Source organism: Babylonia areolata, chromosome 10 (assembly GCF_041734735.1).
Source record: "Babylonia areolata isolate BAREFJ2019XMU chromosome 10, ASM4173473v1, whole genome shotgun sequence".
NCBI lineage: Eukaryota > Metazoa > Mollusca > Gastropoda > Neogastropoda > Buccinidae > Babylonia > Babylonia areolata.
The window spans coordinates 12,779,645-12,795,578 of record NC_134885.1 but is presented as its reverse complement, the minus strand read 5'-3'; the positions used below and the strand labels follow the sequence as shown (position 1 = coordinate 12,795,578).

The 15,934-nt window shown below is 40.6% G+C and overlaps 1 protein-coding gene across 1 annotated transcript in view; it reads right to left on the bottom strand.

The window, feature by feature from the left end:
- Nucleotides 1–5,176: 5,176 nt before the first annotated feature.
- Nucleotides 5,177–15,934, bottom strand: part of LOC143286793 (uncharacterized) — a 48,469-nt gene continuing 37,711 nt past the window's right edge. The window contains exon 6 of the mRNA XM_076594581.1: nucleotides 5,177–12,098. Within this exon, the coding sequence (XP_076450696.1) occupies nucleotides 12,031–12,098 (68 nt within the window). The 3' untranslated portion in view covers nucleotides 5,177–12,030. The remainder of the gene's footprint in view (nucleotides 12,099–15,934) is intronic.

Here is a 15,934-nt window from a genome sequence, read left to right as displayed (position 1 = left end):
GTGAATTCTTTTGGTATTAACTGGAAGGAAGACTTTGGCTAGTCTATAGACATTGGTACGTGGTGTTAATCTGGGATAACTAGATTTGACTCCAGGGTGAAAAACCAACGGGTGTACGAGTCTTATTTCCCAGTCGGTCGTGCGTGTGCGCATGCACAGAGATGTACTGAAAACTTCCTTGTGAGCACCCCCACCCCTTCTTCGCACAAATTTCACCCTGAAGTTGAGGATGGGAGTTTACTCGGTACTTTACCCTTCGCCAGAGTGGACATGCTGAATTTCTTCCGAAAGAATTGGCTGGGCATGCATTTGCTCCATGCGTGAGAAGTCTCGCACTTTCAGAAGGATAACCCAATACTGAAAGTTTCAATACAATTGTATGATAAGACTTGTTTCACCCGTTACTGGTGACTGGTGTTGATGTGAGTGAAATGTCCAGGAAAAGATCAACTGTTCTCTGCAAACAATTTTATAACATACCCCTAACTTCTGAAAGAAGGCACTCCTTAATGGAGTGACGTCATGATCGCACTTGCACACGTTCTATTCTTGATCTCAAGATCTAAATCTTCACTGATTTGTGAAGCAACGCGATGCCAAAAGGCAAACTTGGTTATCTTTTTTGCCCCTATAAGTGGGGGTGGGCGTTTACAAGTTATTTTACGCGATGTACTGTAATGTGATGTAATGCACAGTTCTTTAACCCAAATGGGGTGGGCGTTTACTAGGTACGGGAGTTTACAAGGCAGTTTACAATATATGCACAAATGTCCAACTAAAGTAAGCTACCATGTAAGCCCCCACCCGCTCTTTGCACATATTTCACTCTTAGGTCAGGGGTGGGCGTTTACTGGGTACTTCTCACTTCGTGGGAGTTAATTCCCTTAGTTTCACACTACAGCATGCTACTGGTTGAGAGTTTACTACATGCATAAGAAGTCTCGTTAAACTGGTAGTATGAATGGGAAGTCGTCTTATCCTTCTTCTGCGTTCAGTCTAATGTGCGATTCGGTGTTTATACGTGTATGACCATTTTTAGCCGGTTATTAAAGCAGCCATACTTGGTTTCGGAGTTGAAATTGTTAAAACGATAGTGTAATGGATGTCTTTCTGTACTAATCTCTCTCTCTCTCCCTGTGTTTATGTCTCCTTCATTCATTCATTCGGCATTCTGTCTTCTTTTTCCGTCTGCCTGTTCTGTCTGAGAAAAAGAGAGAGAGAAAGAAAGACAGACAGACAGACAAAACTACAATGTAAAGAACAACTTAAATGTCAACAGCAGTAAACATGCTATTTGACATGGGAATACACGGCTTGTCTTCTTTTATGTATGAAATGAAATCAAATGAAAACAAACAAAAACATAAAAAGAAATAAGACAAATCAAGAAAGAAATCATCCCTGTATAAGTGGTATTCAGCAGCGACAAGGAGACTTTACCAATTGATTATTTTAAAAAAATAATAATAAATTTAAAAAATCCGCGCCCCTTATCATTTTTGCTCTCGTAAGTTGTTTACTTCCAAACGAAACTTGGCGACTGAATTTATATCTGATATTTTCTGTCTGTTTGAAGTAGACAAACCAAGTCACTTCTTTCTGCTAATAGAGGTTTAATAATGTCACATTCATCTCGTTTATTTTTCATACTCTTCATAGCGAAATGGAAAGTGAGAATCGTTTTCTGTACATTCGTCTTGGGTAAATACTCTTCGGTTGCGTTCGAGAATCGTACTAACGCTGAAAGGCAGAGAGACCCAACGTCCTTGTTAGGAAACGAGCCATTGAAACCCTCTGCCGTTTTCCCGAGACCACAGCCCATCCAGCTCAATAGCATGGGAGGGGAAGAAGGGAGGCCGGCCGCGCGCCGGCAGGCCGCCATCTTGCTGGAGGCTACTGCCTGCCGCGAACGCCTCTCCCTCTCTCTCTGAGTCTCTCTAATTAAGCTGGCAAATCTGTTGTGGCTGAAATTTCCTTGGTTTTAATGTATACATACAACTGGACAAGAGAAGAGAGAGAGAGAAAATGGTTACTCAGCTGTGAAATGTTAACTGCGACGATAACATACAGGAGGCGGGGAAGGGGAAGAAGGGGGAGGCAAAAAGAGAAAAAACGAGATAAAGGTGATCACACACACACACACACACACACACACACACACACACACACACACACACACACGCACACTGTTTTCGTTTTTTGGATTTGGATTTTGTATTTCTTTTTATCAAAACAGATGTGTGAAATTCGGGCTGCTCTCCCTAGGGAGAGCACGTTCGTACGCTACAGCGCCACTCATTTTTGTTGTTGTTGTTGTTTTTCCTGCGTGCAGTTTTATTAATTCCTATCGACTGTTGTTTTAACACACCCTGTTGTTTTGTTGTTTGTTTTGTTGTTGTTTTTGTTTGTTGTTGTCGTTGTTTCTTGTGGGACTGCCATCCTCCTAGCTATTTTTTCCCACTTTCTTTCTTTTTTTTCTTTCTTTTATTTTGTGTGTGTGTGTGTGTGTGTGTGTCACACACACACACACACACACACACACACACACACACACACACACACACAAACACACACACACACACACAAAAGAAAGAAAGTGGGGGAAAATCTGTTTTCCCCCTCTACTTTGTTTTCTGTTTTACTCTTTTCTTTCGTTTAAATTTTTTTAATCAAAATTATTTATTTATTCATTCATTTATCATCTTACTTTATTTCATACTTATTTATTATTATTCTTGTTGTTGTTGCTATTATCATATTGTATTATTATTCCATTTTATTTCATCTTTATTTTCATTTTCTATTCTTATTTCTGTTATCATTAATTTCTCTCTCTCTCTCTCTCTCTCTCTCTCTCTCCCTCTCTCTCTCATTCCTTTTTTTTCTCAAGGCCGTACTAAGCGCGTTGGGTTACGCTGCTGGTCAGACATCTGCTTAGCAGATGTGGTGTAGCGTATATGGATTTTTCCGAACGCATTGACGCCTCCTTGAGCTACTGATACTGATACTAAGACAACTATCTGTTGCTTTAATGATTATGATCATTATAATCATTATTATTGTTGTTGTTGTTGTTGCTATTATCATTATTGTTGTTGTAATTATTGTTGTTGTAATTATCATTATCATTATTATCATTAATTGTTATTATCATTATCAACATCATTAATGTTATAATTATCATTATTATTAGTTGTTATCAATATTATGGTCAAGACTAAGAGACACAGAGAGAGAGAGAGATGTCAAAAATAAAAGATCTTTTGTTGATGGCTTGTCAATGGTCATATGATTAAAACGTTACCCATGCGTGATGATTTGTATTGTAACTCAATTCGCGGCCTCTTTGCAACCTCATTTGTGACGGCGACTTGAATTACGTAAGGAACCGTGAAGTTTTGAATCACAATTCCACATTCTGAAGAAGTCGACAAGCTGCTGTACTCAATGAAAAGAGGAGAAATACAGTCTTCGCAGCCATTCCTCCTTTCTGTGTATGTGTAGGAATCATTCACTTTTATCCTCATTTCAAAGTAGTTTTCTTTCGAACACGTTTGTTGGGTAAAGCGGTATTTGATGTAACCGCGTAAGGACTTCAGCTTAAACCAGCATCTCAAGCCACTGTTTGTAGGATAGTTCCCTTCTTTGCTTTGAATGTATGAAATCACCAGTTTGGTCACTTGCAGGTTTACCGTTTGATTATGCTGTAAGCACGACGTTAGATTGTGAGTGGAAAAACTGTCAGACGTATGAAAATATAGTTGAGAGGACGACTGGGCGACAACGGAGTCAAGCAATGAATTGCCGCAGAGAAAAGCTACGATCGTTACACACACCGGGAAACCTGAGAAACGGTCTCCAGTGGAAAACCAGAGAAAAATAAAGTACAGTTTTCTTTCCATTGTCTGTATCGACTGACATCGACCAGAGAACATAAAGGGTATGGAAAATGCCGGCAAGTGTGGTACTTATATTCTGTTGAGGAGGGAGAAATAATTTATTTATTTTTCTGTTTCTTAAATTGAGATGTCTATTTTGGTCGACTGTTGATTTCTTTTGCACTTCGTGAACATATTTCATTTTTGCTCCTTCTACAGTTGATGTGCGTCTGTAACTTACTCTCCCTTTATCCTCTCTCTCACTGATGTGCGCGCGTACGCGAGCTGGTGAGGCTGGAGGAGAGGGGGGAAGGGTAACGGAGGAAGGGGTGGTGTGTATGCGCGCGAGCGCGCGTGTGTGTATGTGTGTTTACGGACTAATGTATGTATGCATGCATGCATGTATATGTATACGTGAGTGTGTGTGTGTATTTGTATTTACGGACTAATGTATGTATGTATGCATGCATATATGTGTATACGTGAGTGTATGTATGTTTACGGACTCATGTATGTATGTGCGTATGCATGTATGTGTATATGTGAATGTGTGTTTGTACATGTGTCTTGTCACTGCAAGTAGATAGAATAGAATAGAATAGATTTTATTGTCATGAAACCGTAAGGTTTATAAGACACAGGTGCAATGGTAAATAAATGAATGAATGAAAAAAAACAATTAATCAGTCCGTTAATGCAGTAAATTGCAGCAGCATTCATAAACAAATTTTCCAAATCTTGTTTGTATATATTCATCATCTGTTAGCATCACCTGACTGGGAATATTTCCTGTGTTATTCGAATTTTAAATATCTTTTTAAAAAGTATGCAATGTGCACGTGTGTGTGTGTGTGTGTGTGTGTGTGTGTGTGTGTATGCGTGCGTACGCAGGTTGGACATGAATCTAACTTCTGTTCACTAAAGTGATGTCAGGTGTATGTGAGCTTTGGCACATGATGTATCTGAGTGGATGCTGATAAAGCTGGAAGTTTCAGTTTCACTGCATTTGGACAAATCTATGTACGCTGCACCACACCTGCCAGGCAGATGCCTGACCACATTAAATACGATGAACGAAAAAAAGTCTAAATTCGCAATACCGTTTTCCCTCTCTGATCGTTTTTAATATGGCGAGTCTTTATGAGGAAAGCACGAATCAAAAATTACATTTTTGTTTACAGCAAATATGTTGCAGGAACACCCCTGTAAACAAAGAAAATTATCAAATGGAACAGAAGTTGGTTTGTTGTTGTTGTTGTTGTTTTTAGTGGGGGGGGGGGGGGGGGGTTGTTGTTTTTTTTGGTTGTTGTATTTTTGTTGTTGTTTTGTTTGTTTTTGGTTTTGTGTGTGAATCAGAATCAGAATCAGAATCAATTTTAATGTCAATTAAACCTGAACAAGGTTTATAAGACACGCATGCAAAGTTACATGAAACCACGCACAAAAAAAAGCAAAACAAAAATAGATAAATGCTGAACAAGACATTGAATCACCCTTGCACGCTGTGTGTGTGTGTGTGTGTGTGTGTGTGTGTGTGTGTTTTATATACTAGTTTTCTTCACCAAGACACCTCTTGACATTCTACCACATACTATCAGGTCTGCCCTGCACGTGCACTCCTCCAACTTCCCAGTCTGCTGTATTGTCAGCGTGGCCTTCGTCTACAGAGCGGCGACCTTTCTCTGCCTCTCCACCCTGTAGGGACGACTAAAAGCGCCCTCCTCAGTGCAGACAGAAGTCCGATTACCCCTGAGTGTCTGCCTGTCCCGCTGTCCTATTTTAGCGTCCTAAATTATTGCACCTATTCACACGAAAAATTTCGCGTGTTTTCCAGCCGAGGCATATGAGGAATGACATGTTGCGTACGTGTTGTCGGCCTTTCTAATCAAGACGTAGGCACAAAACGACTGACGTGAAATGACTCATAACATCAACCCGAACCCACACTTGTTATCTCAAGCCGCCATTTTGGGGGTTTACATTTTCATGGACTGCAGGACCAAAAACGGAAAGAGCAAGATGGCGGCACGTTACTGAGTTTAGTGACTAAATCTGCATCAAAACTGAGTAAAATAACGTTCAAAATAGAGTGGAAAGCCACTGAAAATGGGTGACAACATCTGCTTATGGTAATTTGTTTAAAAAATGCACAAAAATTGCCGGTAAGATATAGGTCCCTAAATCTAGGATGCTAAAATAGGACTTTACCCCTGCTGCCTATCGGTCCGGACTCCTCTCCTTAAGAGAGCCTGCTGATTTAGTAGTGAAAACATGTTCTATAACCAACACTTATCAAGAACAAGAGAGGCAAGGCCTTCAAGACTCACTAAATGTGATACACATTTAATTTTTTTTTTAAATTCATCGTTAAAATGTGTTCTGTAGTTGTTATCATAAAGCTTCGGGTGAAACAAAAGGCATAAAAGCAGATTCGTACTAAGCACGCTCGGGTGGAAAAAAAGTTTTAGTCGCAGTGCTATTGCGATTCTACCAGTGACGTTCAGAAATTAACATTCAAGGCTGTTTCTCTTTTTTTTTTTTAAATTATGGGTGATAAATCGATTGCGGTTCGTATTGGAAGTGACAAAGATGTTTAAAAAATTAATCATGTTATTTTGGTATATCTCGGGCATTTAAGAAATTCTTTTAAGTCTGCAGTAAAGAAGACTTGCCACTGCCGCAAGCACATGTAGTCGTTTTCTCTAGATATGTGTAGATCCGTTGTTCGATACGGTCCACTCAATTTCTTGTTCATTCTTGTTAATTCAGTATCCTATGCAGTAAACATGTCGATGATGTAGTAAGTGTCACTTTGCTTGCACAAGTGAGTCAAAAAGCGTCGTATGAGGTGAAAAGAGCTTATCTCCGAGAAGTATCAAAATTCATGGGAGTTAACTGGTTTGGTATTCCTTTCCTGACAACTGTGCGATGGAAATATTTAGATTTTTTGGGTGGTCATATGTGACATAATCCAGTAAGTGATGACACATGCATAAATCGTTATCTGAATTAACATTTGGCAGCCTCCTTCCAATCATATGCTATCGTCAATTATCGATGGAACGCTGAATTTTGAAACGGAGATGCTGAAGGAAACAACATGGCGGCCTCCTCCGAAGCCGCGCACGCGCTCATTATCGTAAAGAGGTGTACGCTACCGATTGTTGTATTATCCGAAAAAAGACCACTTGGGCGAAAGACCTTCATACTGAGTGTAAATCACAAAAGCCTTTATATGTGTCGTGTCATGATTTTTAAATGTGACGTATAGATATTGGAGATTAGTTTTAAAAAATCAATTTATTCCCATTGTTAAAAAAAAAAAGAGAAAAAAAAAGAATAATTTACCTTAATTAAGCTGCTCCAAAGCGATGCATTCGTCAATGTAACTTCCATACTAAGCAAATAATGTTCATATTTGAACAACAAACAATAAAAACAACTGCTACTAATCAGTATGTCGGCATCTGGTCAAAGAGCCAGATTTTATAAATAAAAAAATATAGATGTAATAGTGATTTTTGGTGCAAATAATCTGGCTTCTTTTTGTTTTTTGTTTTTATTATTACTTTTTTGTGTGTACAGAGGTCCATTGAGTGGAAAGAATTTAATTTTTCCTATTTTTGTACCAAATTTGGTGTCATCTAACAAAGTATACCAGAGAAAATGACACTGTTAAAGTTGGCCACGGACACACAGACACGCACACAGAGACAACCGAACACTGGGTTATTACGCAGACTCACATTATTTACACAAGTGAGTCAAAAGACTATCAGAACTCGAAGATTTTAGCAGTGGTGGTGATGAAAATCAACCTGTGTCAGTGGAAAATGGGGATGAACTCGAAGACACGGAATCTGGTAAGTCGACTTGCTTTGCCAACGTCATTTACGATGATTTCACTTGGAACGTTTATTTGACGTAGGAATATTATCTTCTGTATCAGCAGCATTAAAACTAAGAAGTTATGTTTTCATTCATTTGAGCCTGCAGTAAACGTTTGTAGCATTACAATTATTATCGTATAACGTCGCGTGCGTTTTGATTACTGTTTCGATATTCAGTTTTCATGTCACTTTTCAACCGGAAGTTATTGTTATATATATTTCTGTTGAGTTGACCCTGACAGTCAACGATGGTTTTGATTCTTATTAAATGAATCTCAGATGTTACCTGTTTTCATGTGTTGCTTCATTGGTGACACAGTACAGACTCAAATAGTGACAACACTGTAATTCTATGCAGTTCCAACCACTCATAGAGTTTACCTCAGAAGCCATCTGTCAGCTCGCTGACACCATTCGACAACAAACGCTCACACAAGCAGTACAAACACAAAAAGATTTCCCGTCCCCTACAGTGGCCGCCATTGCTTTCAAAGCTCCACCATTCTGGACAACTAATGCCAGTGCATGGTTTTTACGTTTAGAAGCTTCATTTGCCACTCATACTCCGCCCATTACAAATGACCTTGTTCAGCTTCTGGATTCCGCAACTTCCTTCCCGGCATATCCAAGCAGTCATTGAACATCCCCCTGCTACTCAGAAGTATGAGGCTATCAAGGCAGCGCTCCTAGATACATATGAAGCAACATAGTTTCAAAAAGACACTTCACTATTGAACATGCATGGTTTAGGAGACAAGCGTCCCTCAGAACTACTTCAGTATATGAAAACAATGAATTCACACCCTCAGACCCTTTTTCGGGCTCTTTTCCTGAACCAGCTTCCCCCAGAGGTGCGCCGTATCTTGACACAAACCTATGAATTTGACCTTGACACTCTCGCAAAGACAGCAGACCGAACCCTGGAAGCTGATTTACCAGCACCAGCTTCTGTGGAAGCTTTGAAGACAGTGAAAAGACTGCTTTCCACGGCACCAACGTTCACTTTCTTTGATCTGACTAAACCTACAGTTGTCAGCACAGACTCCAGTTCATACGGACTAGGAGGGGTCCTTCTGCAAGAAGTGGATGGAGATCTGAAACCAGTCACATTTTGCTCAAGAAGCATGACACCAACAGAGAAACACTATGCACAGATTGAAAAGGAATGTCTTGCATCAGTCTGGGCATGTGAAAAGTTTTCACGCTATCTAGTAGGTCTGGAGCATTTCATGGTTTTGACTTGCCTCAAGCCGCTCCTTCCACTCATGAGCAAGAAAGACTTAGAAGATTGCCCAGTGAGATGTCAACGCATGTTGATGAGACTTGAGATTCAACTTCCCAGCTGAGTACATGTCAGGGGAAAAGATGATCATCACCGACACACTTTCTCACAGTCCGCAGAAAACTGTTAGTGACGTGAAAGACATGGAGCTGCAAGATGATGTCGAGATTCATGTGGATTCTGTGAAGTCATCATGGCGAGCATCTGACCACAAACTGGAGGAAACTGCCCTGGGGAGTGCAAAAGATCTGCTGATCAAGGCAGCGATTCAGTACACACAGAATGGATGGCCCAAATACATGGCTGATGTGGAGATTGGCATTCGAGATTAGTACTCTCTTTGAAATGAACTGAGCGAAAGTAACGGTCTCCTACTGAGAGGCAACAGGATCATCATTCCTCAGAGTATGAGTAAAGACATCACTGACAAAATTCATGCCGCACATCAAGGGATCAACAAGTGCTGAGAACAAGAAAAAATGTCAGTCTGGTGGCCCGGTATCAACGAAACAATCACGCAAACTTGTAGAAAACTGTCATCACTGCCAGGAGGGTAGGCCGACTCAAAGAAAGGAGCCATTCTTCCCGATGGAACTCCAAGACCATCCATTCCAAAGAGCAGCGGTGGACTTCTGTGAATTCAAAGAAAGAAACTACTTAGTCCTCATCAAACTACTACTCTCGCTACCTGCAGATTGGTCAGCTGACCAGCATGCATTCGACAACAGTGATAGAATGAAAAACCTTTTCTCCAGACATGGAGTGCCAGAGACTGTCATCACAGACAATGGGACACAGTTCACATCTTGTGAATTTCAAAAGTTTGCTGCTGACTGGGGATTTTCCCACAAGACATCAAGTCCTCATCACCCTCAGTCCAACGGAGAAGCAGAACGAGCTGTGCAGCTCACAAAGAAAATCTTAGCACAGCAAGACCCATTTTGGGGATTACTGGCTTACAGAGCGACACCCTCGTCTGCAACGGGGAAAAGGCCATCAGAACTTCTGTTTAACTGGCAAATCAGGACAACACCGCCTTTGCTGCCATTAAATCTGCAACCGGCCACAGTGAGGAAATCAGCATTTCAAAAGATGGATGCAGCCGGAAAGAAACACAACAAAAAGAACTATGATGCAAATCATGGAGCACAGTCACCACCAGAGCTCAAGCCAGGTGACCCAGTTCTCCAAAAGCTGGACAGTGAGAAGAAATGGACAAACCCAGGCATTGTTGTGAAGCAGTTTTCCCCACGGTCCTACTGGATTGCAACTTCAAAGGGCCAAATCCCACACAACCGCTGTCATCTCAAGCTGATGAAAGACACCAGTCATCATCGTCAGGTCGTTCAAGGGCTCAGCTGAGCCAAGGTTGCAGGACAGAGTCCAATGTCTTGCATGCCTGATCCTGGTCTTTCCCCTGCCAAGCCCGGTGGTGCCGCCGAAGCAGCTGTTCCCTGGTGCCAGCAGCCGTGGTTCAGCCAGCTAGCTGTCCCGTGGTGCCAGCAGACGTGGCCCAGCCTGCGTTCCTGATTCTCCGCCCGCCGTGATGTCTTCACTGCTGGTGACAATCCACAGTGGACGCCAGATCAACAGAACTGCCCGGCTCCAGGAGTGAACCGGCTTCCAGTCCAGTCTTCATAACATGGGCAGCGCAATTTTATTTCATTTTGTTAGCTGCCCACAATGACATTTGTGTTCAAGGTATGAATATTTGCTGAAAACTAAAAAGACATTTATGTTTGAGAACAATCATGTTCATTTTGAAATATGCCCATACACTCCTAATCCTCAATGACTCTAATGTTTATCGACAACTGATGTCCATCAATCTCAAAGGAAGGGAGATGTAGCGTGGTTCGTTTGGAGCCTTTGTCAGTCGCGTTCGTTCGTGTACTAATACATTTCCGTCATTTCCGATACACGGGTCCGACTGAGGGGAACTTGGGAGCACTCATCCCAGGCGGTCTTGTCGTGAATACAAGGAGCAACAAATGTTTTGTTTAATTCAACATTACGGTGTTCAGTCGTGATTGTATGCTGAGAACTCTTGTGATCAAGGACCCAACTATTATTAGTGTAGAAAACACCACACTCTGCAGTCTGAAAGCAGCTCTCAAAGCACGCCTTAATGGACCAGGCTGGATGGAAGAACTGCCAGCTGTGTTACTCAGTATTCGGTCAAGAAATATGTGCACACATATACACATCCATGCACACAGAGAGAGAGAGAGAGAGAGAGAGAGAGAGAGAGAGAGACAGAGATCATATTTGTTTTGCAGATGATGTTTTTTTTCATTGCTTGCAGTGCACTTTCATAAATCCAGCTGAAAAGTTTTACATGCATACGTTTCTTCTATTTTGGTGTTGTTGTCTACCGATGCAATGTAATGAATCTGACTGAATCAATTAAAAAACAAAACAAAAAAAACAAAACAACAACCAACATATACATGATTATCTGACAGGTTTTCAATAAAGTTCTGTACTGGTCTCTGGGACACTTACATTTCTCCTGTTTTCTTTAGTTATCTTTTGTTTTGTGTTGCGTATACAAGTTGGTAATTCTTTTTTTAATGATACATGAAATCTTAAAACAATAGTTAGATTGATATACAGACAGGCAGACCAATAGACAGATATGCTTAGATCTGAATACTTTTTTTGTGTGTAATATATATATATATATATATATATATATATATATATATATATATGTGTGTGTGTGTGTGTGTGTGTGTGTGTGTTACTCAGTATTATATATATAAATGGTGAATGATATTCGAGCTTCTGAACATCAGCGGAACTAATGAATGCTAGAAGTAGAACTGAACCATATTGAATCAGTCTTGCTAACCAGCTCTGGCAGGTTTTTGAAAGCAAAACTTTGGGCAACGTGGCGTGTAATGCTTTGTCGAAAACGCTGTTCTTTTCTGCAGCCTGTACGTCTCTCTCCGTTGCCGTCTTGTTGCCGTCTGGATCATCAACCACGCAGCCTTCCCTGGGACCCTATCTTGACCCAGATAGCCATCACATCAGCGTAGCGCACATCTGAAAACCATGAACATTCAGCTTTCGCGTTTCAGCACGACCCAAACAGCTATGTCGATACCTGCACACACCAACCTCGTCCACCAGTTCAGATCAAAATCTAAATTTAAGGTGGCCGCTGCCTACTTAAAAAAAAGAAAAAAAAAAAGAAAAGCTGACTGGCAAGGTATGTTACATCCATATCAATCACTTTCGTTCACAGAAATAATCAAAGTGGGGACGTTGGAACGGTGGTGGTGGTGGTGGCGAATGTTGTATAACTTGGCGGAGCAGCAATAATTCATTATGTGGGCGATGAACGCCGAATTTTTTTTTTTTTTTTTTTTTTTTTTTGTACACCAGGTTTATTACAGTCTCTCCCAAAGAAACGGGAGGTAAAATTGGGTTGTTTGTTTTTTGTTGTTGTTTTGTTTTGTTTTTCATCCTGAAACTAGTATGGACCAAATTATTTTGATTGTTTTGGGAAAAAATTTTTTTATTTTGAAAGGATGTCTTTCATGCATTTAAAGACTTTGCAAACTTAATCTGGCCACAAAACGGAAGCACAAATGTTGGCCGAACTAATATTTCATAACAACAAATCTATTTTGAATAATCTTGAATTAAACAAAAGGGAATGGAGCATAGTTGTTAAGTAAAATTGCAGATATGTATAAAGAAAATGGTAGCTTTATGTCTTATGCTGAATTGAGAGAAAGGTATAACATAATTACAAATTTCTTTTCCGATGCATGTCTATTGAAAGTGATCAGAACTGTCATGTTGAAATTCAAGATATAAATAGTGAGTAATATCAGACCACAATTTCCTGCTTTATTGACCGAACTCTGTTCGGTAGAAAAAGGTAGTCGCACATTGGGTATACTACGATATGTTGGCCCAGGTTGAAGACCTTTCGAAATTTTGTCAGGTATGGAACAACAAATGCCAAGAAGACATCAGCTGGATATTAGTTCTAAAGGAAGTATAGAAAATTAAAGAAATCAAATTAAAGTGGTTTGAGATTAGATTAGTGCATAGGATTCTAGCCACAAATATGATATCGAAAGAATATAGGCGTAGAGACTGGTGATACCTGCACCTTTTGCAAGCGAGAAAAGGAAAATATACAGCATACATTTTTGGAACTGTGTATAACTGCACTCCTTCTAGCTATAATTGTAAAGAACTTTGAATGGAAATTCTCTCCACTTCACATATTTCAAATCCAGTGAAATAATCGTAGGCATGCTGTTTGGTTATTCGAAAAATTCAAGACAAATTATGTTTTTGACATGATTGTTCAACATGCATTTTTTTTTTCTATTTTCAGGTGTAAAATAAATAAATGCATACCATTTTGATTTTTTTTTTTTTTTAAACATCTAAAAACACGATTTCACATCGATAAGTATGTTACTATAATTAACTCTCTCTCTCTTTTTTTTCTGCCCCATCATCTGCACCGTTTCAGCGGCCTTACTCCCACGCCGCTCATTTTGATTCCCCAATGCACGGCCACACCCGGGTTCGTCCGTCACGGTTCCAGCGTCGCCAGTCCGCAGGGAGCCATCGATGTTAGGTCGCCAGGAGGCCACACACCAGAGGAGACCCTGCACTGCTGCTGAGTCACTTCGGTGGTGTTCAGTGGTGCCTGTTCTGATTTAATGTATTTTAGGACACCACCTACTATGCCTCCTACTAACGACAATAATGGCTTAGTCGCGGAGCCAGACCGAGTGAGCGTCCCTCCAAGAGTGGAGACCGCCACCACGTCCCTCCAACAAAAACCCCCCATGAATCTGCCGACACTGAAGACATTGACAGGACTCACCCCAAGCACAGAAGTGGAGAGGTATCGAAACTGAGGTCACCATGAGAGCAGGGCATGAAAGGCCACAGACTTTGAGACTGTTTTGTCTATTTTGATGATGATGGAGGAGGAAGATGACGATGACGATGTTGCCATGGAGGTCCTTTCATAATGATATCCCGGCGTTAACCAGGCCCGAGAGATACAGACACTCGCAGTGTTGGTCAAGTAATTAGAGCAACACACCCAAAGACGCATCCTTGAAGTGGATGACACTCGACATTGTGGTCCCAGTCTCCCCATTTAAGCCCACAGCACACTTCTGGGTAGGGGCCGGCCACGAGCTGAAAAACCCACCTCCGCTGGGATTCGAACCCGCGTCCTCCCAGCCGTCAGTCTGCGACGCTAACCACTTCGCCACGGCGGCTGGTCTCCATTTTGAATTTTTTGTATTTTGTACTTCTTTTCATCACAACAGATTTCTCTGTGTGAAATTCGGGCTGCTCTCCCCATGGAGAGCGCGTCGCTACACTACAGCGACACCATTTTTTTTGGTATCTCTTTCCTGCATGTAGTTTTATTTGCTTTTCCTTTCAAAGTGGATTTTTCTACAGAATTTTGCCAGGAACAATCCTTTTGTTGTCGTGAGTTCTTTAACGTGCGCTAATTGCATGCTGCACACGGGACCACGATTTATCGTCTCATCCGAATGACTAGACACAGACACAGAAATAGACAAGACCAGACACATGATTATGATAGATTTATCAGTAGTTGGTTGTACCACACACCTTTGTTTGATGATGTGCATGTTTAACAAAAGAAGAATATAAAAAGATCGAAAAAGAGTTTTTTGTTTCTTTGTTGTTGTTGTTTGTTTTCAGTCAGCCAGCATAGTGACCAACCAGTAACTTAAAATCCAATGAATGAATTCTTTGTCTGTGTCTTTGTCTACGCACCCCAAACATACCACCGTCATCACCACCACCACACAACAACGAGTACACCTCATTACAACCACCGTAACCTCCTTACCCTGGTAACGAGGGGTGGGGGGAGTTATTGATAAATTTTCACGGCAGTTTGATCAACTTGCCGTCAAAAATTACGATACGGTTACAAAATGCACGTTTTTTGTAATGTGTGTGATCAAGAAAAATGGTCTGTTATTATGAGTGAAGTGTACTGTTTGACTAAAATTAGGTTTGTAAGGCATTGTATTTATATTACCCATCCTTCTCTTATCAACAATGACCTGCTGAAATGAACCAGGGCATAACATACTTTCTAAAACTGACCCAAGCCGCATAATTTTCACTTGTGGCATCAAAGCAATTTACAGCAACGTTTCACTGGTAAACAAAGTATCACCAGTAATGAATCAGATGTCCATAAACCCCATTTAGATCAGCAGGGGGATTTTTCATTATACTGGCTATAAACTTTGGTCTGTTTTTTCAGTCCATAATTACCCGTCCCACATTACTGTGCAATGTCTCATCTAGTATCAATGGAAACTTCATGCAATCCTGAACATTTTCATAATCTTTGTGAGCACATTGAATTTCATATTTCTGAATCTTGCTTGTTCGGTAACTACATTGATATCTTGTCTATAGGATACTGACGTGAATGATTCAGAATTCGTGTGTCCATGCTTCTGACTCCTGTTTCACACAAAAACATGAATTTTGTCTTTCACACCCCATGGCGTTGCAACCAGGTATATCCAGACTTCATTTGTATGATGAAAGAAGGAAAAGCGGCCTATATGTTTGCTTCCTCTGCATTAAATTCGCAAATAAACCCAGCCAGACAGATACATAGTGATTTCATGGAAAAAATACATTGGAGAAAGAAACAGGAAAACATCCCGTTCATTCACAACATGGCTTTTGCGGTTGACTCGGCTATAAACGATGTCATTTAGACAGATTAAATGAAATACTACATAATTATACAACACAAATGCATTGTAATGCAGTGCCCAGTTATGTCAGCAATTACAACACTGTCATTAAGAAATCCTTCATACAGTAACCAG